Source organism: Carassius auratus, chromosome 38 (genome assembly GCF_003368295.1).
Source record: "Carassius auratus strain Wakin chromosome 38, ASM336829v1, whole genome shotgun sequence".
Lineage (NCBI taxonomy): Eukaryota > Metazoa > Chordata > Actinopteri > Cypriniformes > Cyprinidae > Carassius > Carassius auratus.
In genome coordinates, this window is record NC_039280.1 from 11,625,787 (window position 1) to 11,653,683 (window position 27,897).

The following is a 27,897-nucleotide window of genomic DNA, read 5'->3' on the forward strand; positions in this document are numbered from 1 at the left end:
ATAACGATCGGCCGATCGTGATCGGAGCACCCCTAGGTTGGCTTATAAAAGCCAATTTTCACTGTATAGTAAAAAAAAAAAAATTGTATTAAGGCTTTCTTTTGCCTTTATTATGACAGGACAGATCAGAACTGGGATCGGGAAAGGTGCTTTGAGTCATGATTCGAACTCGGGACGCCTGTAGCTCAAGGGCACCGAGCATTGTGAGAAGTTTAAAAAAAGAAATAAAAGTGATATTGTGAGATACAAAAATGTCCAATTGCAAGAATTAAACTAACAATTGAGACAAGTTGGTTATGGGTCTGGAATTGTTCTTTATGGTACAGGAGCACATGTGTCTGACTCACTCTGTAGAGGGGGAGGGACTCTCTCGTTCTCCAGCTAACAGAGGCAGAGCAGCACTGGAGGAAGAGTTTTCCTCAGAGGAAGAGGCAGAGCTGTGGGAGCGCTGAGGTACATGCAGACTGAGGTGCTGGCCACGTTTCTCCAAGTCCACTATCGGAGCAGGGGAACACGTTTCTCTCCGTATAGCAACACCTTTAGCTTCAATTAAACCAATCAATAAGTACAATTCTCTTGATAACCAATCAGCATCATAATAGCCACAAACAAAACTTACAGTCTGAGAGTTTAGGAGTTTCCTTAGTGATGATCCATTCTCCTGGATGTAATAATGATTGGCCGTAGGACATGTCACTCTCTGCAATGATGCTAGAGAAGGCGGAGCTTGAAGAGGGTGTAATTTCCTCCAAGCGGAAGAAGTCCAGGCCACCACCCGAGCCGGCAAAAAAACGACATCCACCAAGACAACCACAGCGATTACGGCTTCGCTTGTATTTGTCCTCAGGCCAAAGGAACCAAAGTCTAAAACACACACAGGAAATATGATTGGTTTTGTTTTTATGGTTTTCTTATTTAGATTTTTTACTTGCATTGGTGTAAAGAACACTGGTCAAAAGCTGTTGTGTTTAGTTGTGCTATAGATATAAAATTGACAGCGAAACATGTCTGCCTGCACATTTAGCAATACAAAAAATAAATCATAAAAGGACACAAATTAACCTTTTTGTTTTCATGTCATGAAGCTCCAGGAACTGCCTCTGAACCTCATATTTGGCTTGATGGTCAGCAGCCAATGCCACATCAGCCGTGATGAGGTTAAAGGTCACCGAACCGGCTTCGAGCCAATGAGAACGCCGAAGGAGGGGTGGAGGCAGGCCAAGCCGGGCAACTTCCTGTTGTTCGATGAATTGAGCGATCACTACGTCTTGCAGAACGGCACTGATGCCTTCGCCGACAGCAGCTGTATGCAAATTACATGTGGCCAACCGCAAGGCTCCGGTCTGATGGGCAAGCATACATACACAACTCGTAAAAAGTTTGGATTAATTAAGATTTAATGTGTTTGAAAGAAGTGCATTCATTTGATCAAAAAAACATCAAAAACTAAATATTTCTATTTGAATACATTTTAAAATGCAATTTATTCCTGTGATGTGAAGCTAAATTAGTCTTTAGTCTAAGCATGCTCCAACAGAAATTCTATAAATAAATCAATAGCTGTATTGCCATCTGATCAATCGCTAATCATACCTTAATATTGGCTGCACAGCCGTGTTCAACAATGAAAACCTGGGCTCCGTCAACTGTTAGTCGAGTCATGGTGTACTTCAGATCCTCTGATGTACGACAGGGACCAGGCAGGGCTGCATGCTACACGTACAGACACGCATTCAGTTGTGTAGTTGTTTTGAAAATGATGTGAATATGACAGTACAAATGTGCGTGTTTCTGCCATACCTTGGCATCACAGACTCTACGATCAACTCCATGTTGGCAGGTGACAGATGGTTTTGGCTGCTGGAGCTGAAACTCTCGGGACACTACATGAAACACAAAGCTCTCGCCCCACTCCAGAAGCGACGCGCACTGAAACACAATCACTACCAGATCACATCTGCTGCACTACATGCATACAAACAGTGATTAATACTGTCAGTAGCTTAAAATAATTATCTTGAGTAATCCCTTTTGGTGACACATTCAGTAGCTTTTTAGAGATAAAAAAAAAATGTAAAGCATTCACTATTTGTTAGGATTATATTTATAGATAAATATATAATATTAATCGCGATGACTAATGCATTTTGAGTCCCATATCAACATCAGTAATATGCATAGCAAATAATTAAAACAATAAAATTGTACAATATTACAATAACAACTATAAAATATATTTTGACTTGACATTTTAAATTGAACGATTCTGATTGGTAATTGAGGCTTACTGACGGGCTGTGAAGGTAAACAAGACAAAAAAAAAACTAGGGCTGGGCAAGTTAACACATTATTATCGCATTAATTGATTAATGCCAACAATTATTTTATATGGAGCCCCACACATGTCGTGCAAAAAAAAAAAAAAAAAAAAAAAAGTGCGCACGATTTACTAATTTGTTCCTTCAATGTACTAAAACGTGCACACGATTACTATTGCAATCCCTCGATTTACTATTGCGTTCCCTCGATTTGTTAAATAATGCACACGATTTAGCAAATCGTGTGAACGAATTAGGAAATCATGTGCACAATTTATAAATCCAGTGAATGAAATAGTAAATTGAGGGAACGCAATAGTAATTGTGTGCACGTTTTAGTATATTGAGGGAACGAATTAGTAAATCGTGCACATGATTTAGCCTAATATTTTTTCCTGCATGTCATGCAGGCTCCGTAATTTTATCACGCGTTAACACAGTTTTTTATTATTATGAAAGTCAATTGCTCACTGGCTCTGAATACACATACAGACAAATCATGGGTCAAAGACTAAGCATCAACATTCACAAACCACTGTCCACTGTTATTTTTTACAGAAAAAATGCAACGCCCTGCACTCTGCTGCGATGGGTCCCGTGATCATGCAGGTCTCTAATAGGAAGGTGCCTGTTATAATGTTATGATCCAGATTCTGTACTCTGAGCATAACTTGTTTTTTCTAAAATAAACTATAAAATATTTTCTATAAAAATGTTAATGTCCTGGAAGTGACAAATAGCTTGTTTTATATTTAATTACATTAATGTTATAAGTTGAGATTAGGCTACAATTAATATTTTAATTGCTACTATGTGAAAGGGATACTGCTTTTAAAAGCACCTTATTTGTTTAAAGTGTTTGCAAAACTAAATGTTATTACACTTTTGTTTATATAGCAGTAGGCCTACTTTTAAATAAAAAAAGTGCACAATATACTACTTTTGAATGCATTATTAGTTTTGTGCATAATGCGATTAAATCGCAAACAATGTGATTAATCGCGATTAAAAAATGCCCAGCACTAATAAAAACACAGCAAAAAAATAAATAAATAAATAAACTTTTTGATGTCTATGTTCTACTGCTTACTTTTGAAATTAATTACCTAAAGGAAGATATTTGAGATGACTACTATGCTTAATATAAATCTCGCCAAAAGGAATTCTTTCTATAGATTTCATTCAAGCACTTTAACAAAAATCCAACCTTCACATTCTTTGAAACTCTCCAGTCCACATGCCTGCTACGCTTCTATTAAAAGTGTAATTACTGAGAACATTTTCATTCAAACACAACGAGTGATGCGTCAAAATATATGTGCGAGGTCATCATCCCACAGACATTACTAGAATAATTCCTTTACAATAGTCATGCATCCTTTTTGTAGTGTCAAAATAAATGAGTCACCTGTGGCACACTGACTCTTCCAGTAAGAGCTCCAGCTTGAACGTCGATGAGCCAAGCATATTCCAGTGTGTCACTGCCCGCTGGTAAGCCTTCTGCTGAGAACATAGCGTGGGCTCTCATCTGCAACCCCGAGAGGCTCAGATGCCCATCTCTCAACACAGCATCAACAGCAGGCCGCTAGACACACACAGGAATAAATTACACAAAACAGAAACATCACGAGAACTTTAAATACCAGCACCTGAGAGAATATGAAGAAGGTCATCTCCTCCCACTCCCACCTGATAGTTATCACTGACAAACACATGTAGAGGCGAGAGAACGAGCTGTAGCATGGTCTCCTTATAACCCTTTTTCATCTCAAAACACAGGCGCTCTAGGAAGCCCGCAGGACCCTCTGGGCCATCACTGCTACAGTGCTGTAAAGATAGAACAAATAAGGCTCACAATCATGACACGTCAACACTTTTGGCTCCTATAAATGAAATTACTGAAGCGGTACTGACCGTTGGAAGCCGCCCATGGACTTTGTGCAGATTGATGAGTACGGTGATGTCCCAGGGCCGTAGGGAGAGAGGGTGGGGTGTGTCTTTAGAGCGGCTCTCCTCCAGACCCACCCCAGGCCAAAAAGATGAAGAAGAGCAGGAGCTCAGCACAGGGCTGGATAGAGACTCCTCAAAGTCTGTGTACATGTCGTCCTCTCCAAAGTAGTTCTCCTGCACAGATAAACACAACTGCCATTTTAATGGGATATTGTAGTCAAAGGAAAGTGTCATTATTCAGCCGCCCTCATTTTAGTCCGTAACTATAAAGTTGTTAAGGACACAAGTTCTATAAACACCTGAACCCATATGCGAGCATGCATGCATATATACATGTGTACCTTGATGGACACCAGTGCTCTGAGGAGAGGGCCATAAAGGGTGACGTGGGATTCGGGGCTCAGCTCCATCTCCACATGTAAGCGGTCAGGGGGCAGCAAACTGGGGTCAGAGGAGATTCGAGGTGGAGGAGGCAGGGGTCGAGGGTGTTCTGGCGGTCGCAGTGCGGACAGCATGGACTCCTCTATTTCTGACACTGTACGTAATGTAAAGTGAAGTGTTAAAAGGTCAGGTTCATAATTGTACTATGCAAGTAAAAGCAGCAACAGAGATTTGAAAAGTAAACATACACAAGGCACATCTAAAGTTTTGACACACCTGACTAAACCGATGCATCTCACGAGTGAAGTATTTTGTTTAAATGCTTGAAATAATTTTTATGGACTTAATTTTTTTATTAATATTTCCAGTTCATTTGATGGAGAATGTAGACCTACTGTATCAGTAAAGACGTAGTCGTGTCTAGATCATCTTTACAATATCTGTACAATAAGTGTATTATTTTTATTGTGTTATTCAAAAGCTTACATGATTGTTTGAGCTGCTGTTCAGTTTTCTGAGGGTAGATGGGATGCCAAGTATAGTCTATAATGAGCATGAAGTTCGGCACACTCCAGCAGTCCACCCAACCAGCCCTGGAAACAAACACACACACACACATAAACACAACAGAAGTGTCAAAGAGCAGCGCAAGTAAGAGACAGAAGAAAAGAAGAGGGAATTCTAATGCAGACTTACTCTGCATTAGTCATGTTCCTCCAGCGGGGTTTGCTGTTTTTGGGAGGTGCTCCTTGCCCTTCTGCTGGCATTTTGTTGTCTGGATGGGTCTTACAGTGCTGGTAATCTTTAGTGAGGGTGAGCAGTGGGTACCGGCTGGGGTGACAGTCAGGCAGACACAGGCGCATATCTGTGTCCTCAGCCTGTATGAGAGTTCAGTCATTCAGATGAGATTTAGGTGGCCGCTTATGTTTTAACGTCATATAAGGTTTTAATGCTTGGTCACACATCATTCAGCACAACAGACAAGTGCGTGTAATTGTTTTTAAGGGTGTACACTCACTCTCAAACAGAAACGTGTGTTACAGGTGGTCGGGACAAAATCGTTAAATGGCAAAGTGAAGTCAATATTCAGCGTTTCCCCACAGGCAGCAAGATAAACTACAGACAAAGAGCATGAATATGTTAGAAGTTATTCAGAAACCAAGAAAAAAAATCAAACTGATTCCACATTGTGTTTAGAAGTGCTTGCTGCTTTGTTTAACAGTCTAAAATCCTTTGATTTGGATTTGTAACTAACAGGCTTTGTTCATATTTTTAGATTTGAATAGAAAATAAAACTCAAAATGAAAAAATAAATAAGCTAAATATTTTCAAAAGAAAGCAAAAAAATTATCTTTTTAGTTTGGCACTAAAAATGACTTCTCTTAAACATTGATTGTGCTAGATTTCCTTTTAATATAACTATTATTACATATGTGATTTAAAAAACAGTTTGTTTTGCATTTTATGTAAATTACCTTTCTACCTTTTTTATTATCATTATAAAATGTGTTCCATCTTTTAACTTAAGTTATATTACGGTAATTTTACTTGTTCTCATGTGATTTTGTTATTTATTTTACAGCACTTTGAGCTGCATTTCCCGAAAATGTCATAAAAGGTAGAAAACAAATCAAGTTTATTATTATTATTAACATTCAACATTCAATCAACCAGCAAGTATGCAAATAAATAAACATTACATTAAAAAAAAAGTTAAATCTAATTTAATCCAGTCTAATCGCATCAGTTTTGTCTTTTACATTTTCCTAAATCACTATCAAAATGGCAGAATGTCAAAACTGTGTGCAGTGTGTACACAAAGTCTTGTTAATTTGTTAGATTTTATTCCAGTGTTCGAATTCCTCAAACACTATATTAGTTTATTTTCCAGTGTCACATTTATTTATGAAAGTCTTTCTCACCGTTCTCCTGCTGTTTGGTGGAGCAGTCAATCCAGTTGTGTTGATTGGCAGCCCAAATCATCTCAAACTGGTGAAAGAGTATCTTAAACTTCCACGAATATGGAACGAATGAGTAGATGTCCGGTTCACTGTCACTGGCCCAGTCCTTGATCAGATCTGCAGATCACAACAGGAGGAGGTCAACCGGAGGACAGACTTTAGACACATTAGTTACACCCAGGTTAGAGAGAAAGGTTACCCGTGAAGAAGTTCTTCTGTGCATAGATGAAGTGGTACGTTGCTTTGTAAACCTCAATCTCACACTGCCAGGACTGAGGCATATTCCAAACGCGTGGATAGCTGGCTATGACGTAGAACTGAGGAGTTCAAAAACAGCTGTTAGCATTCAGTATTGTTTCCCAGCTTAGCTTTATGGCAGAATAATTAAGACATCTACAAGGACATTTAAGTAATTGTATAGACTTAATGGTTTACATTATACATACTATTACAATGATCATTAAAATTAATATTCATCACTTGTTTGAAAAGCCTAGTACACTTCTGTGCTGACGCTACAACCCTCCCCAAAGCGCTGCGTGGGTGAATGTCAGCAAAGTGGAAAAGTGCCTCGCAATATGCAATATCTGAATTATTACAAATATTACTACTCGAAATTCATGTTCTGTAACAGATTTCCCATCTTCAACAATAAATTTCAAGACCATTACTGTCAGATCTCAAATCGCCTGCAGCAAGCAATGTTCCAATTTTCTGAAGATTATCAGTTCTGTGCACTAAAAGTTTCAAGTTACTCCGCGTATTGAAGGGCTAAGCTTGGAGTCTGTCGGATCAGGTCTGGTAAACATGACCTTAAACCAGCCTAATTATCCAGTGCATCTTTAAGACTGACTAGTCAATTTTGAAAACATACAGTTTTGCATAACACTTATAAATAATAAAACCATGTGCTGCACTTACAGCAAGCATTTCAGCCTCTAGCAGTGTCCTGTACAGCATACTGCTGGTTGCATCTATATGTAATAACTGGCCTTTAACAGTGGGAGAATAACCTAAGTGGAAAAAGAAAGGCAAAAACGGGTTATGAATAGTCTGATATAAAACTCAGGAGGGCATAACCACAGTTAATAATAATAATAATGAGTCAAGTTAATTTACATTAAACAAACAAAAACTGTCAAATGTCATCCTCATTAACTACTTTTATTTTTCAAAAAAGTTTGGAAGTTACCATTCTCCCCAACAGTCATGGGTATGTTGACCTCGAGGTAAGAACCTGCTCCTACATTCACATGGACCGCATTAGTCTCCTGTCAAGACAAATGGATTACGGGTTAGTGAGTAAACAAAGACAAAAGAGGGTACACACTGTTCCTATGAATGCAAGCAAACTTTGCCCTAGCAAACGTTAATGCATAGGAGTGTGCCACTCAGAAACGAATCATTAGGAGTGTGTGCCTGTAAATACCCTGTTCTTTGTGAATAGCAGGTCTATTGTCGCATCAGCTATGATGTTCATACGCAGCTCAAACGCAAGGATCTTTCGGGGTTTGCCTGGTGTGGCAACATCGCTCACTTTCATTTGCTGATAGTCTGCAGGCAGGAAGAACTTCCACAGGCTGTCTCTGTAGGGGTCAAATCACAATGTAACGGATGGATGATTACAAACATTGGGGTCAGTAAGAGTTTCTTTGCTTTTGAATAAAATGTATTTCCAATTATATACAAAAACTGGATACATTTATTTTTATGCATAAATAATATTTTACAATATCACTATTATTACAGAAAAACAGAATGTCACATAAATGTAGCAGTTTTAATAAGCCTTCCACAACATGAACAATTTAAACCACAAACCAAACTACAATCATTTGAGCGTGTGCCTGTACCTCTGTCTGTCGGCCCATGGGCCATAGTTAAAGTCTGTTCCTTTGCCACACACAATGTCCAAACCCCAGCACGGAGGCAAGTCCTGTAGCTTGGCATCTTCAGAACAGGCTTCTGTATCTCCATTCTCCAGTTCCTCTGGGACCAAACCTAAAAAACACACAAACATTTGCAAAAACACTCTTAACACGGTTAAAGCCAGTATACCAAAAAACATCACCAGACCAGACCTTTATTCTCAAAATAATTAAAGACAAAAAGATTAACCAGTCACAATGATTACCTGGTTCATCCTGGTAGTAGTAGATGTCGACATCATTCGACTGCATGACCACAAAGCCCTCTCCCATGAGCCTGGGAGGTCTAGAGACAGGAACTCACTCTTTATACAACATCTACATCACTCTAACAGATCACTAATCATTACCAATCGAGCAACTAACAATCAAGACTAATTAGTTACATCAATGAAAACAAACCCATGCTTACTTTCAGATCAACAATCAAAGACATGGGAAAAAGCTTATCTACACAAAAAGCAATTAACGTTCAGGTCATTATGTCAATATGACTTTCAATCTAAATTAAATTACACAGATCAGTGCGTGTAATTGTTGTAACTAATGGAACAAATGAACAGCTCTGATTACTTAAATAAACCTTTGTGTGCAAAACAGCACATTAATAATTATTGTATACTTGAATATCTGGCCATATTGTTTGGTGTGTACAAGTACAAATAATATATATATTTATATATATTTATATATATATATATATATATATATATATATATATATATATATATATATATATATATATATATATATATTAAACCATTATCTTCTTCATTATATTATCTTCTTAAACCATTTCTATTTGTACAACATGTCACTTAAACTGTAGTAGTGATTTGTCATTTATTATAGCCCGTTATCCTGCATCAATCCAGTCATATTGCCATATTCTCCAATTTTCTATATATACACAATGTCATGGGCTCTGTAATGGTCAACTGCCACATATGCCTCATTATCACTTATACACAGCACCTTCTCTATTTGCTACATGCCATTTGCACTGAACTGGTCATTGGCCATCTATACTTTATACCATCAGCACTTAATATTATTTAAAGACATTGTAAAATCAGCTTTGCAGCAATGTGTGTCATCAAAATGCCAGTTTCCCTTCAAAAGTTGACAGATTACCTTTTCCGAAATATATACAGTTTAAATGTACAGTCTAAAAACAGAAAATCACCAGAGATAATAATGAAGCATTCTGCACTCACGAAACTACACGAATTTCTGTCTTAAGATGTCGTTATAATAATAAAATATCTTAATGAATACTGTTCTTTTGACATCTTTAAGCTCAACCCTGGTGAGCACAAAGACTTCTTTCAAAACCATAAAATAAAACTTATCAACCGCACACTTCTGAATGATATTGTAAACAAAAGGCTATTTACAAAGAACAAGTCAAGGCCTTGTCAATAGTCAATATGCCAACACGAGAAATTGTGCTTACCTACTGATTTTATGCTATCCCTAAATAATATACAGTACGCCCGTTTACACATCAGTTGGATTATAGCTATTTCATTGGCTCTGTACTTGCACAAAGACAAAAAAATCTAATCTAATCTAATTTACCCTTATAGACTAGAGATTATTAGACTCACTCATCATTCTGAAGGCCCAGGTATCGTGGGCTGGGCACCAGCATGACGCGGACGTTCTCCAGAGTACCCTTCACAATGTGCATGAACTGATCTAAGTGGCTGCTTGGTGGTTTTGTGGCATATGTCAGGAAGGCATCGTCAAAGTTCATACACAGGGTTTGGGGAAGATGGTGATTGCCGAATGCTACACGACCCTGAGTGCAAAACCAGTGAGAGTTATAGAAGTTGTGGCATGGGAAGGTAAATAATAAGTAGATTTAATTCTTTGTTACAGTATAAAGTATGAATGACGCAGCTAGCAGCGTGCTGATGTCAGACAGGAAACGGGAGAATGGGAGAAACGTTGACTGCAGAACTCACTGTACTGATGTTGACTTTGATGACGGGGATGAGAGACCTCCAGGAAGATGACGGGTCCGGAGTCTCAGCTTTGATGTGAACACTTCAAAAGCAACAACAACACATTTTCCTTCATAAGCACCTTCGGATATGAAGTACTGCAACATTACTGTCTAAAAAAAAAAAACTATGGGAATTGCTCCAAGCCATTGTTTAGATTCAGTTTAGAAAAGTCAATGAACAATAAAGCAATGGTTTTTGTAGCCATCACAAATACTGCCAACATGCGGAAATGCTCAAACATGAAGCTAGATACAAAACACTTCCTGTCTGAAAATTAAACAAACCAATTTTATTGCTAAGTAACACTGACTTCTTCACTTGCTACAGTACATTGACATGAGTAATATCTACACATTAGAATACTGTTGTCAATTATTCAGCAAACAGATGGATGGCTGGGCCAATGCTTCTTTGTTGAGATGGTCAGTGTTTACATTGAGGAAATCAGTCTATAAATAGCTTATTTGTAGTTGTTTCTGCATATTAAAAGCTGGTCCAAGTATTTCAGCATTTTAAAAATTACTTTATGAACCAGAGCGCATTGTTTACCTCTCCATGGATTTATCTCTCTGCTCTCGCCCTTTCTCCTCATCCCGGTGGGGCGGGACAAGGGTGGGCTCTAGGCCAAATATTTCCTGTAGCCGTGTGTACAGATCCGTGCGATTATAGACATGGAACTCAAATCCGTTAAGCGTGACATAGAGCCGTGTCTCAGCCTTTGGGTCTGGAAACAGCAGAACTAACAATATATCAATACACATGCATTTCATGGAGAACTGTCATTGAAAATAAGGGACAAGAAGAAAATTTGAGAGATTTATGTTATGATTAAAGATGTCCCTGAAACAACAACATAAATCTGTCACAGCTTGTGTGGGTTGTTTGTTATGCTTTTACACTGACCATGTTGTTTCTGTTTGGGATTGTACATCTTCCACCAACGAAATATAAGTAACCCATCTTGAATTCTGGAAAAAAAAAGTTACCAAAAGAATAAATAAAAATGGGATATGACCAGTAAACAATGAGAAAACACACAGATAATGGGAATGAGTAGAGTATCAAAAAGCAATGCAGCATAAAAAGGACTTCAATAAAAAGGACAGAGTTTGTTGTGTACCTGATCGACATGTCTTCACTGATGAAATAAACATCTCGAAACATGACCTTGCCAGACAGCACAGAGAATGAAAATGAACCTGTAAAACAAATAAATAAATGTATGAAACAGAAAAATCAATAATAAAAATAAATAATATTATTATTTATATATATATATTATATATATATATATATATATATATATATATATATATATATATATATATATATATATATAGAGAGAGAGAGAGAGAGAGAGAGAGAGAGAGAGAGAGAGAGAGAGAGAGAGAGAGAGAGAGAGAGAGAGGCTAACTCACCAATGTGTATGTATCCATTCTTATAGAGACGGTTAATGATGAGGGTGAGGACGAGTCCAATATTACGGGAATTGTAGTATGTCAGGTATATGATCCATCCGCATGACATAATAGTGGCTGTGTAAAACATAAATCCAAATCCATTATTGGCCTTATCGAGCAAATAACACAAGCTATATCATTTACACTACTGTTTTAAAGTCTGGTGTTGGTGAGATTTATCAAGTTTCCTTTAACAAGTCTCTTATGCTCACCAAGGATGCATTTATTTATTCAAAAATACAGTAAAAACTCTAATACTGTGAAATAATATTACAATTTAAGAGAACAGTTTCTATTGAAATGTTTTCAAATGCAACTTATTCCTGTGATGGCAAGATTTTTCAGCATCATTACTCCAGTCTAATATGCTGATTTGCCGCTCATGAATTATTTTATTATTATTATTAATGTTAAAGCTGTTATTTTGTGGATGACTGAATCATTTTGATACAGGATACATGGTTTTTTGATGTTTTATTTACAACAGAAATCTTTTCTTTTTTGTCACTTTTTAACAATTTAATGTGTCCTTGCTGAATAAAAGTATTCATTTCATATAAAAAGAAATACTGAATCCAAACTTCTGAACAGTAGCGTATAACAGTGTCTGTGCCGAACACTGTGTCATGTCAACTCGAGGCTGTGTACTCCGAAAGAAGTAGTAACTGCAGAATGTGCATTAGCAACAAATTAATCAAATATAAGCTAAACACTAGATAGAGTGAATAACTATCTATCCAACCTAATTTTCACATTAAAAAAGATGTTATAAAAACATAAATTAGCTGAGAAACATCACAAGCTGGCTTTGATGGATTGATTAAAAGATGTTTACATACAGATCAAATTAAATTCCTAAATTATATTTGTAAATAAAATCATTTTATTTTAGACCGATGGTGGAAATAAAGTAGTCTAAAATGGAAGTGGTGCGTTTGTCAACTTAAGGCCCAATGCGATGCACTAGGCACCTATGGTCTAGACATTTTCTAATCTGCAGAACAAAAACAATTTCCAAATCAAATCAGCTGCCCACTTACCCACGAGGAGCCACACAAAGTTGGAGTTGTGTTTGTTGAGGTAGTCATCTAATTCATTATAACTGGGGAAACTGGTGTTGGCTTTCTCCATGGTTACACCCCACTGCAGATAAGCAGAATAGACATCACTATCAAATTACACCGGGTCTGCGTCAACCTCTGACTTATGAAGAACATCAGCAGACTATTCACAAACACAGTGTGCAAAAAGGGAGGTTCTTTGGCTAAAGACAGAAGTAGTTCATTAACTGTCCTCAAGTGATCCACCATCATGAAAAACATTCACACAATTAGGACTCCATGTTGTGTACAATGAACAATGTTTTTAGTAAACTGCTGGTAATGCATTTTCAGTCATCTGTTTGAGCATCTTATAATGGAGCTCTTTTGCTGAAGAGGAAATATATGTAGTTTTTGTATTAATATAAAATGGAAAAATAATACAGCATTATATCTCATCTCATGTCATCATTTAGCTCTTGAGGAATGGTGAAAGATATTGTACTGTATAGGAAAGGAATAGTTTACTGAAAATTAAACCTTGCTGAATTGTATTTTTTTTACTCAGACCATCCAAGATGCACGATTAAGTTTCTTTGTCAGAACAGATTTGTAGAAATTTTGCCTTACATTACTTGCTCACCAATCGATCATCTGCAGTGAATGGGTGCCGTCATCAAACATCACAATATTCCACAAATAATGCAAGTAATTCACAAACAGTCTGTAATCAAAAAAAAAATTCTAATAAAGATGTTTTTAATTCCAAACTGTTGCCTCTATTTATAATATTGCTTTCTCCAGTAAAAAAAATTCTCATCTGAAACAGGAGAGAAATATGTACTGATCAAGCCTCATTTACTAGCAAAAAGAGTGCAAGACAGTTCTAAACAAATATATTGGTTTATATTGGTATATTGGAGACTTTTTCAATGGAGGAAGCATTATTATGGAATATGGATTATATGGCCAGAAGTGACAGTTAATGTTAAAATTATGAATTTATTACAAACACATAGCTTTTTGCTTCACAAGACACCAATTGATGGACTAGGGTCATGTGGTTTATGTGGTTTACTTGGGAATTACTGTAATGTTTTTATCAGCTGTTTGGACTCTAATTTTGATGGCACCCATTCACTGCAGAGGATTCAGTGAAGAGCAAGTGATGAATGTTAAATTGCTCTGTTCCGATGAAGAAACAAACTCATCTACATCTTGTATGGACTGAGGGGGAGTACATTGGGTGAACTATTCCTTTTATGTGGACAACAGGAAAAAAAGCTGTAAGTGGAAACGTAATGGACATATATTTGAAATTCGTAAGAAAGAAACAACTCAAAAGTGCCATTGTCTGCAAATGCTGGCTGATTAATAATTACCGATCACAGACTAATTAATGTGACTGTGAACTGCGCCTTTATCTGGTATGTAAGCAGGTTTGAAAAGGGAGAAGCAAATCCGCATGTAATCCACTTTAAATCCAAAATATCTCAAAAGAACCTTAAACCTGCAACTGAGAAACATTTGTAAACAGAACCACTTAAACAACATAAGCTGTATCTATTCAGCTGTAAACACTTATTCACACACTCTACTCTACTGTGTCACATTATTTAGATCATTTATCATATAACATTTTATTTGACTAAGTCCAGTAGCACTAAATATGGCAGAAAATCAGTCTGCCAAATAAATGTAAAACAGCTCTTCCAGGCAGTTAAATGGTTGGTGGATTGTGATGTCACTTTCTAACTTTAGAAAGTGTGTAATGTTGCTGTTTGAGCATAAACAATATCTGCAAACAGAGATACTGTCTTTTAAAATTACGGCAGTTTAATGCCTAAAAAATGGCTGGCAGGGACTAAGCTACTTCCCAGGTTTGTGATGTCACAAACCCAGACATTTACATAAACCCCGGAACATGTAAAAAAAAAAATAAAAAAAGGGGACACTGCCATGTTTCACTTCTTTAGATAAGAGGGAAAGTTGTTGCCATGCCATCAAAGCTAAGGGTGCACGAATAAAAATGAATTCTGTCTTATGATTCTAACGGATTCACAAGTTTCAAAATCAATGTTCTAAAGCAGCGCTTCTTAATTCTGTTCCTCGAGTCCCCCTGCTCTGCATACGTTCTACATCTCTCTCTCATTTAGATAATTAGACATTTTTCACATAGCTATGAGAAGCATTAAACATGGACATGCATGTGGTTGCCGCATCTAAGATATTGACTGTCATTTACGCACTAAGGATTAATGACCTGCAGGGTTCATGAATATTAATAACGTTGTCCGTTTTCACTCAAACTGATTTGCAAATGATGTGATGTTCTTAAAAGCTGAAGAATTCCAAAGGAACTCAAATATTTTGAAAGAAAAATACAAAAAGGATTATTGTTTACATGTAGTGCATCAGTTCTGCACTTCAGTTTCAAATTAGGTGAACTTTATTGGCATGACACAAACTGTACATTTGTATTGCCAAAGCAGTAGCAACTGAGCTGCTTACAAATAGTCACATATGTATTAATGTAACATACTCACTAACTCTCTCTCTCTCTCTATTTTTCAATTCATTTTTAATAGCATGTTAAGAATAAATGAATAGATCAAATGAGCTAGTTTAGAGTTAGGTTAGTAGTGTTTAACACCTAACGTTGTGAATGGCTAACACATTTTGCAGCTAGTGCAGCTGTGTTATCATTTTCTCAGTATCACTTTGTTCAGTAAATGATCTCTCTTTCTCTCTCTCTCTTACCTTTATTTGCATTGTAGTGGGTGGTTTTCTGGGTCTCAATCGGGCTCAAATCAATAATCAATATTGATGATGCCATTGTTTGCAATACAAACGGAGTGCATTCTGAGGTGAGGGGCGTGACATTTCTGAACGTGCACTAGACGGTTTAGCAGATCACAACACACTGGGCCATCTTACCAATCTGAGCCCACTGTGTATTTTTGAGGGAGGAGTTTTATAAAAACAAGAAATCAGAGCGTTTATAGGAGAAGGAACAGAGCGGTGTAGAATAAAGGTAAATGATGTGAAAAATAATGTGTAAAAAAAAAAAAAAGGAGCAGCATTGACAGATGTTAGACTGCACCCCATAAACACAATCGAGCCAAGAAGAAAAAAAAGAAAAAAAATCATTTGTAAAGATATATTGCTTTCGATAATGCTTTTAATTCTAGCGTGACAGGTTTGTCCAGACAGCTCTCAGTATGACATCATTTTCAGATGAAAAGATGCGATGAAACACGACCAAACATAACAATGTCAACCCATCATGTGACAAAAGTGACTTGATAAAAAATAATGAGATTCTGTAGTGACTTATCTTTGATTCTATGATAAAAACAGCATATAATCTGCAAATGAACATTACCAGGTCAGTTGAATATCAATACGTGACGCTCAAGACACATCCTTCCTTCATCTCAGCCTACTCTTCAGGCTTGAGCTTGACTCTACTCTAGCCCTAGTAAAGGCAAAAATGAAAAGCCAGACGAAGTCTGCTATTGCACAACAGGAAAACTAAAACAGAAACAGCTGCTTCCGTTTCTTCAACTCTTTAAAAAAAGTGGTGCAAGTACTTTAGCAATAACTCATGTAGCTACCACCATAACTTTCAACATTAAAGGTGCCATAGCAGTAATCTTTTCATTATTAAATGGTTAAACGTCCACATATAAAGCTTTTGAACTAATCCGGCTGTGTGTGTGTGTGTGTGTGTGTGTGTGTGTGTGTGTTCACTGCTCCAGTTGTGTGTTCAAATGAGTTCAAGTTGAGGGTAGTTACTAGACAGTTATAACAGCAGGAAAGTCCCACTTTTTATTTAAATGACATTTATGTGTAAACACCCTACTTTACTCTACTTTGAAAAATGCAAAAATTTTGTCAGACCACTTTTAAAGGTTTACTTAACTAGCCTATTTCCTGTTGAAAATGCTGAGACTGAAAAACACGTAGACAATTTCTAAATATACAATAATAACAGCTAGACAAAAATTACACAGATTCTAAATTCAAATTCTAATTAGACAAAAAATATTTTGTATTAACAACTTGAAATATTAAATAGTATATTTAATATTAATTATGCCAAGTTTGAAGATGCAGGTAGAACAGACAGGCTGATAAACCAAAATCCCAAATCCCTTGCACTCGGATCATAAAATTTTTTGTGTTTGGTAAAGGAAATAAAAGGATCTGTGCATTTGTTATTTGGAATTATTTAGAAAGGATAAAATATCTATTATGAGGATTTTATGCTTTCAGTTCTTTAATCCAGTCAACCAACAATTGCTTAGCAGTTTTGTGTTCACTGGACATCAATGCCACACAGTTGTTTAAACTAGTTTCTTAAAGTTAGATTTAGTTGATCTACCCCCTATTTAACTTTCAGCAATTACTATTCTTATGCACTTGCTAAGGAAGGTTAATTTAACTTAAAATGAATGAACACCAAGTCTACATTTTACAAAAAAAATACATGGCAAAAACTACTGAAGTTTGGAAAAGCTGGATGCCTTTATTTTTATAGTGTGTGAGCCACTGTGATTTGCTATGAACTGCTGAATGGCTGTTCAATCCCCCCTCCTTCAGTAAAAGCATTTTTACTAAGCCTGCATTACATGAATACAGCATAAACAAAACAATCTGCACTGAATCACACACAATCAGTTAAGAATTATCATAGACCTGGTCAAAAACAACCCTTAACAACTTCCTTCTGAAGGATACGTACAGATGTAGGTGCTACACACAGCCAGTAAAAACAGAAGGTCAGGTGGAATTTCTTACACCTTTTACATTTTGGGTCCCACTATTATCGTTTTTAACAAATATGTAATTACTGTATGTCAAAATAGGAATTATGTATTGTAGACTCAGAAGTTAATGCCCACTGCCATGACTGGCTAACAGTTGTATGTTTGACAGCTGCTGTGATTTAGGTCAAAAACTTATAAATAACTCAATAAATATCAGTAATATGAAATGAACGACGGACGTGGTCTGGATCTTCATTAATAATAAAGTTAATTCACTCTTTTCAAACACTGGGATCAGTTTTTCCACAACTTGGCATTGCAATCTTGTCTTTAGATCCATCATTATCATTTGGTTTCTGCACAGACCTGCTCGTTCACCTCTCGTGGAAACTACATGAATGAATCGGCGGACGGAGATAAACAGACAGTGACGTCGAAGCAGGCACTGATCATCTTTTAGAGCAGAATATTCCAAAAGCTGTCGTTTTAGAAGAGTGGCTTCAACATAAGCCTTTTTTAGACTAACAACAAAGTTTTGAGTTCTAAAATTCACAGGATATTTTTAATAGTACAATGACCTGTTAAATTATATGTCAAAAAATGTAAAGGAATTTCATGACCCCTTTAAATAAAGGTGCAAGATAAAAAGCAAGTGTGTGTACACAATAAGTAGATTATATATGTACTGATTAATTTTAATATAATTAGTTAAAGAGACTCGACAGAAAGTGGGTTGTGGTTATATCCATCAAACTAATGTTTAAGCAAAATATCATTAAGTCAGGATTGCATTCTTTTAGTTTGATGTGAATGCCTGATAACAAATAACGCAGAGCTGTTCGGTAGAATTCCTTAGATCAGTTGTGACATGTTCTTCTGCTCTGAACTAATATTGCTAAAAAGAGGTTACACAAAAACAAACCATTCGAATACATCAAGTACTGCATTTGGACTAGTTATTACATGGTCAATCACATCATGTTTCCTACTAAGCTAATTGTGTTTGTCTGTAAGCCATAACAAAATCAATATTTATGCCCATGTACTTCATTATTAATTAACTGCATAAAAACCGGGATAATGTATAGTTAGCTGGTCATTACAGCAAAATAAACTGATCGGGACCATGACAGAAAATAGCATCTTAATCAAATAAGTAAATAAAGTTAAACACCTCAAACAAATATGTGCCTGAGCAAAGATTTGTAACCCTGTACTTATTTACACAAAAGATCCTGGGTATCATATACCAAGTCAACCATTTAAAATAATTGGCAGAAAATTAACTATTAATGTGAGCGTCAAAATGAAACTGAAATAGAGATGTGAACACCTGTGCAACTCTAGAAAACAGTGTCAGCTTAGTCTAATTACTCAGTTATCCAGTGCATTATCATGACAGGATCACAGCTGCTCACTGTGACATATGACAGCTAAAGAAAAACATCTAATACAACGCATTCTGTACCATAAACGGCTTCGGCAAAGGTGAGGCGTGTAACACAATAGTGGAGCTCATTATTACTATGTGTAGCAACTGGACCATTGTACGTCTACGTCCTACAGGCACCAACGCGTTTCTGAATAATAGACTGTAGAATAATGAAACTCAAATGTGTACGGTTCACACAGATTAAAGACGGCTGTGTGTGTGTGTGTGTGTGTGTGTGTGTGTGTGTGTGTGTGTGTGTGTGTGTGTGTGTGTGACAGCGCTTGGGCTCAGCAGGTGATCCAGGATCAAATCCAGGCAATCTCTGCTGTATCAAAGGCCGCAGTCCGTGAACACACATACACACATACGCCCTGTTTGGCAACACGCAGCGTACCAACCTTGCCTTGTAGAGTGCGGAATTAAATTTCACGGTGCCATAATCCGTAGTGCTTTTCTCTCATACTCCTCTCAGGCGACAGCACCCATTTCTCAAACTAGTTCTTTTCCGGAGTATTTACATGGACAACGCTTGTGCTTCCTGTTTTGTGGTCATGTGCCAGGAGTAACCATTCACAGATCTGTTGTGGACGACAGATCCAATCAGAGGGCGAGGTCATAGAACCTTGGCGTGAGTGACATGGAGAGCAGCCAATAAAAATCACGGTATTTGTGTCAGATTGAACGCAAGAACTGTCCAGGAGGGGCAAAGAAAACGCTGATGCAGTAATTAAGATTTTTACCAAAGCTAATAAAAACCAAATTATTTAAAGTGGTCTTCAGAAAAAATAAAATTGAAAATATTTTTTAAGACTTCATCTGTTTTACTTTATCAAATACTATGAGGTTAGAAAATAGTTTACTGAATATTCAAATGTGGGAATATATTTTTTGATACAACTGACCTCAACTACCTTTGCCACTGTATTGCAAATAAAATCAGATTAGTTATCAATAATAGATCGTTTTCTAATGCTTTTCTGTTCATTCCCAACTCTTCATGACTACAGAAATAATGTACTGTTGTCTCATCAAACCATAATCTAAGCCTCAAAAAATAAAATATTTTAACAGGCACAATCAAATAAGTCATGTTTCACAAACAAAAGGCACACTTTATTAAGAAAACACATTTACAACTTGAAATATAACAACATACATGTCACAGTTTAAAATAAACCTCCGACTGTGATTCCATAAATAGTCCAAACATTCAGAACTCCATTTATGTTTTGAATAAACATTAGGAATCTATCATTAATGCACTGCCTGTTTGATATATATATCAATATATATAGCATACATAGCAGTGGAGTAATATATTTTGGAAGAACACTTAAAAATGAAAGCAAGATGTCTATGGGGCCCTTCCTGTTATTTGCTGACTTCCTTGCACATTGTACACCAGAGATTTGATCTTACGAGTCAAGTTTTACTTCACTTTTCCCACATTTCCACCAGCTTTCCTATATTCATGCCCCAAACCAGATGCAAAAGTATGAGCCATTTAATTAACCGTTAGTTTAGTTTGTTAGACTCAAGTAAAGGAACAAAGAAAAGCCTCCCAGTAAATAGGATTCTGCAAAGTAACACATCTGTCATCTATAAAGTCTCCAGACGATCATAGATAAAAGGCCAGGGAATGTTATTACAGAGTGAAGGTTACTTTAATTAAACCATATTTTAAATTACTTTATGGTGTTCCAATTTAAATAAGAGACAAACTTAGAGTGGGATTAAAATGACTTCATCTTTGTTCCTTGCCATGTTACACATCATCAATAGATTGTGCTATGAAAGAAGGTATATCTTAGTTAGCCAAAAACCCATTAAGTGTAAGATCCAAACATTGATTGGACACGTGTCTCATATTCCCATTAAAGAATCTCATATGAACAAAGTCTTCTTCACACGAATATGAATTCATCAGCATCATAAGCAGGTAATCATTATTTTAAAGCACGTGTGAATCAGTCGACATTTCAACAGCAGGTGTTGTTCAGAAAGCTGTAAACAACAAGTGCATAATAAATATACTAAAATAAACATCAGGATGCAAGAGTGTCCTGTGGTGTGATGAGCCCAGGGTTCAGAGGTCAGAAGTTAATGAGGAGGTCACGCTCCTGCACACTGGTAAGGAAAGACTTCCCAAAAACGAAGGAGTGAAGACCTGCCCGCAGTTTCTCTGCCATCGCCATGATGATATTCAAGTCACCCTCCACTGTTAAGTCCAAATCAGTTTTCAAGTTGCGTAGAGATCTGAAAGGTTTTTTGCCCTTCTGCCTATAATTAATAATAATTAATAACACAATGAGTCTACCGTAAAATATACAACATAATCGCAACTTAAAAATATAACCAGGTATGTTAAAGGAATACTGGAATTCATCTTTATCAATTTTAACCCCCAAAAAAAGACGACGACCATTTTGAAATTAATTAAAATTAAAATGTAATTCTAATTTAATAAAAAGGGGAGTATTTAAATAAATTTTAATTTAATTTTTTTTAGTTTTTTGCTTAGATTGAAATAAGCAATGCAGAGCAGCTTAAACAGCTACATATTATATTAAATCATTTTCTATTTATCTATACATTTTCATTGCAATTTTAAGGACTTGTATTTAAAAAAAAAAAATCGTAAAAAAAACTACAATTTAAAAAATCAAGCTAAAAAATAGTTTACACTAACATTAAAAAAAAAAATAATTTAAATAACTTTCCTGAAAAATAATGTATCAAAATCAAAACATATTTAGCAGCACACAACTGTTTTCAACACTGATGATAATAATAGGAAATATTTTTGAGCACCAAATCTGCATATGATGATTTCTGATTGATCACGTGACACTCAGTTATGATGCTGAAAATTAAATAAATTAAATGTAAAAAATATTAAAATAGTAAGCAGTTACTTCTGTAGTAATATTTCACATCACAGTGTTTTAGAACAAATATCTGCATTCTTGGTGCACAAAATACTTATTTTTCTTAATAACACTAAAAAATATTACCAACTACAAACTTCTAAATGTCAGTATACATCAATTCAATTTCAATTTAGGTGAGCTTTATTGGCATGACAAAAACTGTACATTTGTATTGCCAAAGCAGTTGCAGCTGGGCTGCTTACAAATAGGGCACATATGTGCACTATTTGTATATATATCAACCACCTTAGTTTACAGTACATAATAGTAAAAAAATTTAGCTTAATTTGACTGAAAATTGTTGTCATTCGCTGCATGTGAGTGCATTAATTATCTACAGTAAATCCTAGTTCAAATATTTTCAATAAATGACACTGTGTATGTAGTGCCTGTAGAAGATGTGAGCTCAAAGCTGCTGTACTTACGTCTCATCCTCAATATATCTGAGCAGTGTCAGGGCCTTTCTGTGCAGCAGGAGAAGGAAGTGGGACAAATACACACTCCGCAGAGACAGTCCTGGTTTCAACAGAAACACCTATCGATCGACAAAGAAGCAAACAAATACACCTTATCAAGGCCAAAGCAAAGGATGTTATTATAAAGCTCAGAAGAAAGATAGTCAGGCAAACTTACTGTACCTCATCTATGAAAGACTTCACAAGTGTGTCTTTGTGCATCACGTCTTGAAATATATTCCTAGGAAAAGCCATAAAGTTTAGTAAGTGATTGAGAAGGTAAAGAAACCTCTTATTTCCTCTTGAGAAAGTTAATCTAAAAAAGTTGACTACTTGACATGTGACTCTGATAACATTGTTTTTGTATGTGTACACAGCGTATCGAACGAATGATATGGTGAGTGCCCTAAAATGAGATCTAAAATGTCTCTGTTTCACCCCTCAGCAACTCTGTGTACTTTTAAATTGAAATGTTTTTGGTCAAACGGTCACTGACAGTCCCTTGAAAACAAATCAATGATGCAGCTCTACGCTGGCCACAGCCCTGAACCATGACATTAACAGAGAGTGGACACACATCCATATACACAAGCATCTCAAAGCTCATTTCTTCATACAGAGAACTCCGAGATCAAAATACATTTACATTAGCAGTTCACGTTAACATTACTGTTACATTACATTAAAGCTACAGCAACAGCGAATTATAATCTTACAGCATTAACTAATCTAAATTATAATGTTAAACTCTACATAGCTTTATGAATTAACATGTATACCAGCCATTCAGATTTTTGTTAAACTGAATCAAATTTATGCATTTAGCAGACGCTTTTATCCAAAGCATAGTGCATGTGTCCGGGGAATCGAACCCCCAACCCTGCGCTCTTGACTCTTATGCTCACAAAGGCTGCAGTTATTTGATCAAAAATATCTCTATAAATTTGGTAAGTAGTCATATAATAAGCAAGGATAATGTACAGTCAGTAGGTCATTAATCACCAGCAGTCACCATTAATAAAAAATAAAATAATAAACCTTGTATACAAAATAAGATCCCTTCACTATGCAAGAATAACCAACTCACTGTATATTATCCCTTAAATATAGATTTTGTGTATTTGAATAAAAGACCATGATATCTTGTTGTTATCCTTACAGTAAGAATCAGCCAATCATGATACAGTTTCCAGACTGATAAGGTATGTAGAAGTCAAAGGTCATACAAGTCTGGAGTGTAGGAGTCCTGGGCATTGATGAGGTTGTCAGAACTGATGTCATCCTCGCTGGCGGCCTTCCAGAGGGCGCTGAGCTCAGCACGCATGTAGCGCCGCTGATGATACGTGTGCTCGTGGCAGGGGGGCATCTGCTTGACCGTGTTAATGTCCACGTCGATGTGGGTGGTGGGGTACGGGGAGTAGAGCACCTGCCTGTAGGGCAACACAAAGCTGCCTGTGGAGTCCTGGGAAGGAGAAAAGAGGGACTTTAATAACATTACCACACAGCAAAGCCACCAGACGGTTGGACCATGTCATTACTGGATATTCTGTGCAAATGGGCAGTGGTTATGAGGGACTCTCTGGATACCTTAAGGAGGCCTTGAACAAAGAGGCCGGTGTCATATTTAAATGAGCTGTCGGGGTGACACAGCCGAGAGCACTTTCTCTCCGCAGGAGTGAGGAAGAGGCACAGCGTGAGCACGATCTATAAAAGGTCTACAATCATTAGTCGGCTTTCATGCTCAGATATGAATGCTGAGAATATACATGTGGGAATGTGCACCTTATTGACTTTCTCAGGATTGCTGCCGACCACCATGGAACAGCCACAAGTCTGAAGATGAGAGCTGATAGCCCTATGATAGAGAAGGACGACAAACATCACAACCTAAACAATGAGAACAAGCAACTCAGTTCAGATCATTGCCTTCTACTAAAGACGCAATATGTCTTACTTGTGTAAAAAGTCTTCGTGACAGCTGTCTCCAATATCATCATCATTGAGCACCGTGTCCTTTAGCTGTAACGAGGAAAAGTATTTCTTTATGTGCTTCAGTGAGAAAAACAATCAAAATATTTAATATTTCAAATTTGTCAGAAAAAAATCTAATGTACAGTAAATGTCATTGATTGAAGATCTCTTCCAGCTAGATACATATTGCAGACCCTTAGGAACTAACCACCATGTTGTTTGTACAACGACATTTATAAATTAGAATTAATATAGTACATCAAATGTCATAAATAATACATTTATTTACAGTGCTAGTCAATGACATGGTTCAAATTGTTTTAGTTCTGTATATTAATATATTCAATAATGTATTGAAAAAATACCATTCATACATACAATGACTTGAATGGATTTCTTCCTATGCTGTGATGCATGATTGTATTTTTCCTGAATTAAAATTAATGGTGATTTTTTTTTTTTTTTTTGGGTGGCGGCACAAAAATGTTAGCGTGACACTTTCCTAATTTTATAATGATGAAAAAAACTAATTAATTGCTTTGCATTTTTGAAGAACACGCCAAGTAGTTTGGCATAATCTTAATTGTTATTTCAGTTCTGGTCACTGCCTAATAGTGCAGAAAAATGCCAAAATATGATATGATCGAGAGGTCACCTGCTCTTATTTATTTAATTAATTTCATTATTAATTTGTCTTATTATTAATTATCGCACAAGTACAGTCTTTTTATTACTATTGCATTAGTACGGTTATATTTTCAAGAACTGTTGTAATGGTACGGTTTTATTTGATCTGTATCATTCTGTTTTATGTAGTTCATTTTATTTAGTTTTATTTAGGCCCTCAACTATGTCAAAATACTCACATCCACTTCCTCTGGTACACTGTGTTTCTTCATGGAGGTTAGCAGCTCCATTATGGGAACAATCTCAGATGACAACACAAAGATTATGTTGTAACCCTACATGATAAAATGCACACAGCACATACATTATGAAAACTAACAAACAATAACTGGATCAGAAGTAAAAGATGCACAACTCTGAGCAAAGACCTTCTGCATGCAGATGCGTCCCTTGCGGATGATGTGCTTGAGTCTCTCCACACACACACTGTGCAGTGGCAGGTAAAAGCTTAGCTCTGACTGCGGCAGGATGATTGACAGCGCGCAAGTGTTCTTATCCCCCTTGAGTTCTCCGTCAAAAATCAGCGAGACTATGATAACTCCCTTTTCTGCCAAGACGAAGAACTTCACATCCACTGCTCCACTCTCCGCACTTCGCAAAATCTCGCCGTTCAGCGTGTGATTGGCCAGAAACGTGACCTCTCCATCACTGAGCAGCGGCAACCTCTGACCTTTGGGGGCCCAGATGTGCTGTACACGTGGTCCCAGGATGTTGTCCCAGTAAGCGAAGGTTGCAGCCAGCACGGGACACCAGTCCTCGACCAGCACTTCAGTCTTAGCCACACCAGGAGACTGCGGGGGACCGGCTGCAGACATGACGCCTGCTCACACAGACCTACAGTCAGCCTGCTGTCAGTCTCGCAATGCAGAAGTCAGAGGTGACAAACAGATTGCAACATCCTCCTGCTGTTACACTGCACCCATGCAATCTGTGGAAGAGGAACAGAGAAAACACAGTGGAGTGGACTAGAAAGTGAAGACACTGACGTGACATGTAAGCCAGGACAACAAAACGTTATAAAATAAAATTGCTATAAAAAGCACGAGCTTTTTGACTTGAGAATTAATCATTGGTGTCAAAATATCCAAATGTGTTAGAGCCTTTCCAGAGATCCGTGAATCTGTACATTACACTCATCGAGCTAATCAAGACACCTCGACATTCATGTATAAAACAAGTCTGCATTAGCTTGAATAGTCGTGGTAAATCAGATTTTTGTTGCCGGTATGTTACACATACAGAATCCTACCTGCTTTCACTCAAAACGACAACACATTCGTCTAACCTTTTTCCTTGTTCTCTTGCTGTCACTAGGCTGCGAAGAAGTGCGTTCCTGAAGCTCAGGGCACAACAGCGCCCTCTGGCGGCTGAAGGAGTCATTTGATTACCCGAGACCGAGGCAAGGAGAAATTCAATTACCTCTCGAGTCGTTTTATCAAACCATCACTTCAGGCTGTGAGTTGTATTGAGGAAGATATTGCTATTATATTGTAGTATCGAACTGTGTTGCAGTCTATTTGCAATTATATTAAATAGATTTTTGTGTTAACCATGCCTTTACACTAATGTTACCTAAATGGAGTTTCAAAGCTGCCTCAGTACGTTATTTCGGGACATCAGAATACGGTTTTTGTCATAGTAAATATAGTAATAGTGTGCGGGTAAGAGTTCAGCTTCAGTGTACAGTAGGTTACAGGTTCGCCAACAGTCTGAATAAATCCGCCATTAGACTGAATCAATCCAGAGTAAGTTAGTTCACCAACGGATCAAATCGTTTGGAGCACTTTTTTACTTTATAACAACACGGAGAGCTAAAAGAACATTAGATGAAGAGGGTTTTCACACACAATCTACTGAAACAAACCTCGCTTTGTATCGTTTGCCATCGACCAACGTCTTTATTAAGTTAACACCTGCGAGAGCAGCTTGTGAATGACTCACTGCAGGTAAAGACTTTGTGCAACCAGTAACGTTACACACTGTAAATACAATAATCCTTTAGTGCTACACGATACCATCACTGTACAATGATCTGCTACTAGAACAGCAGATTAAACTATATTGTGATGTTGATTAATATGCTGTATGAACAAATATACCATTACAAAAATGATCCATAGTTTTATTATAGTAAAAGTGTAGTAACCATTGTTTGGTATTAACCAATGGTATTGACTACCATTTATAAAACCACAGTTTTACTACAAATACCATGGTTAAACTAAGGTTAGTGTAGCAAACCCATGGTTATTTTGTGGTTACCACGGTTTATCCTTTTTTTTGAATAACCATGCACTAAAAAAATCTGGGCTTATTTTTTTTTTTTACCCAAACGCTGGGTTCAGACTTTTGGGTAATTTTGGGGGGTTCTTTTTTCAGTGTTTGGGTACTTTTTGTATTACTCAGATCCTGGGTCAGACTTAACCCAACGGTTGAGTTATTTATCGCGGGAATTTGCTTCTCTTCCGGAAAGAGCAGTTCTTTGTGCCGTAGAATTTACGCATTCGTCTGTAAAATACAGGTTTGTATACAGTTTACTTCATCTATAAAATCATTACTATGTTGAATATCGTTCAATTTTATGCAGAGCAACATACAGG

At 36.8% G+C, this 27,897-nt stretch overlaps 2 protein-coding genes across 3 annotated transcripts in view; both read right to left on the bottom strand.

Moving 5' to 3' along the window:
- LOC113057067 (uncharacterized protein KIAA1109-like) overlaps positions 1-19,791 on the bottom strand; it is a 63,475-nt gene extending 43,684 nt beyond the window's left edge. The window contains exons 1-27 of the mRNA XM_026224119.1: positions 19,653-19,791; positions 13,051-13,153; positions 11,969-12,085; positions 11,671-11,749; positions 11,454-11,518; positions 11,100-11,274; positions 10,509-10,590; positions 10,149-10,342; positions 8,745-8,824; positions 8,464-8,611; positions 8,040-8,196; positions 7,803-7,881; positions 7,532-7,623; positions 6,810-6,927; positions 6,572-6,727; positions 5,668-5,765; positions 5,346-5,527; positions 5,136-5,242; positions 4,610-4,803; positions 4,233-4,442; positions 4,008-4,145; positions 3,727-3,903; positions 1,801-1,929; positions 1,594-1,713; positions 1,063-1,343; positions 620-864; positions 348-543 (exon numbers count right to left, since the gene is read on the bottom strand). Coding sequence (XP_026079904.1) covers positions 348-543; positions 620-864; positions 1,063-1,343; positions 1,594-1,713; positions 1,801-1,929; positions 3,727-3,903; positions 4,008-4,145; positions 4,233-4,442; positions 4,610-4,803; positions 5,136-5,242; positions 5,346-5,527; positions 5,668-5,765; positions 6,572-6,727; positions 6,810-6,927; positions 7,532-7,623; positions 7,803-7,881; positions 8,040-8,196; positions 8,464-8,611; positions 8,745-8,824; positions 10,149-10,342; positions 10,509-10,590; positions 11,100-11,274; positions 11,454-11,518; positions 11,671-11,749; positions 11,969-12,085; positions 13,051-13,141 — 3,710 coding nt within the window. The 5' untranslated portion in view covers positions 13,142-13,153; positions 19,653-19,791. The remainder of the gene's footprint in view (positions 1-347; positions 544-619; positions 865-1,062; positions 1,344-1,593; positions 1,714-1,800; positions 1,930-3,726; positions 3,904-4,007; positions 4,146-4,232; positions 4,443-4,609; positions 4,804-5,135; positions 5,243-5,345; positions 5,528-5,667; positions 5,766-6,571; positions 6,728-6,809; positions 6,928-7,531; positions 7,624-7,802; positions 7,882-8,039; positions 8,197-8,463; positions 8,612-8,744; positions 8,825-10,148; positions 10,343-10,508; positions 10,591-11,099; positions 11,275-11,453; positions 11,519-11,670; positions 11,750-11,968; positions 12,086-13,050; positions 13,154-19,652) is intronic.
- A 554-nt stretch (positions 19,792-20,345) lies between these two features.
- Positions 20,346-26,656, bottom strand: c9orf72 (C9orf72-SMCR8 complex subunit). Of its 2 annotated transcripts, none has more exons than XM_026224121.1 (10): positions 26,583-26,656; positions 25,666-26,225; positions 25,477-25,572; positions 24,594-24,658; positions 24,422-24,494; positions 24,227-24,343; positions 23,866-24,101; positions 22,823-22,880; positions 22,610-22,719; positions 20,346-21,534 (listed from the first exon to the last, which is right to left on the bottom strand). In XM_026224121.1, the coding sequence occupies exons 2-10, from the start codon at positions 26,110-26,112 to the stop codon at positions 21,348-21,350; spliced, it is 1,389 nt and encodes a 462-aa protein (XP_026079906.1). In that variant the 5' UTR covers positions 26,113-26,225; positions 26,583-26,656; the 3' UTR covers positions 20,346-21,347. The 2 variants fall into 2 exon arrangements, with proteins under 2 accessions (XP_026079906.1, XP_026079905.1); XM_026224120.1 differs by having other exon boundaries at positions 26,547-26,616.
- Positions 26,657-27,897: the final 1,241 nt, after the last annotated feature.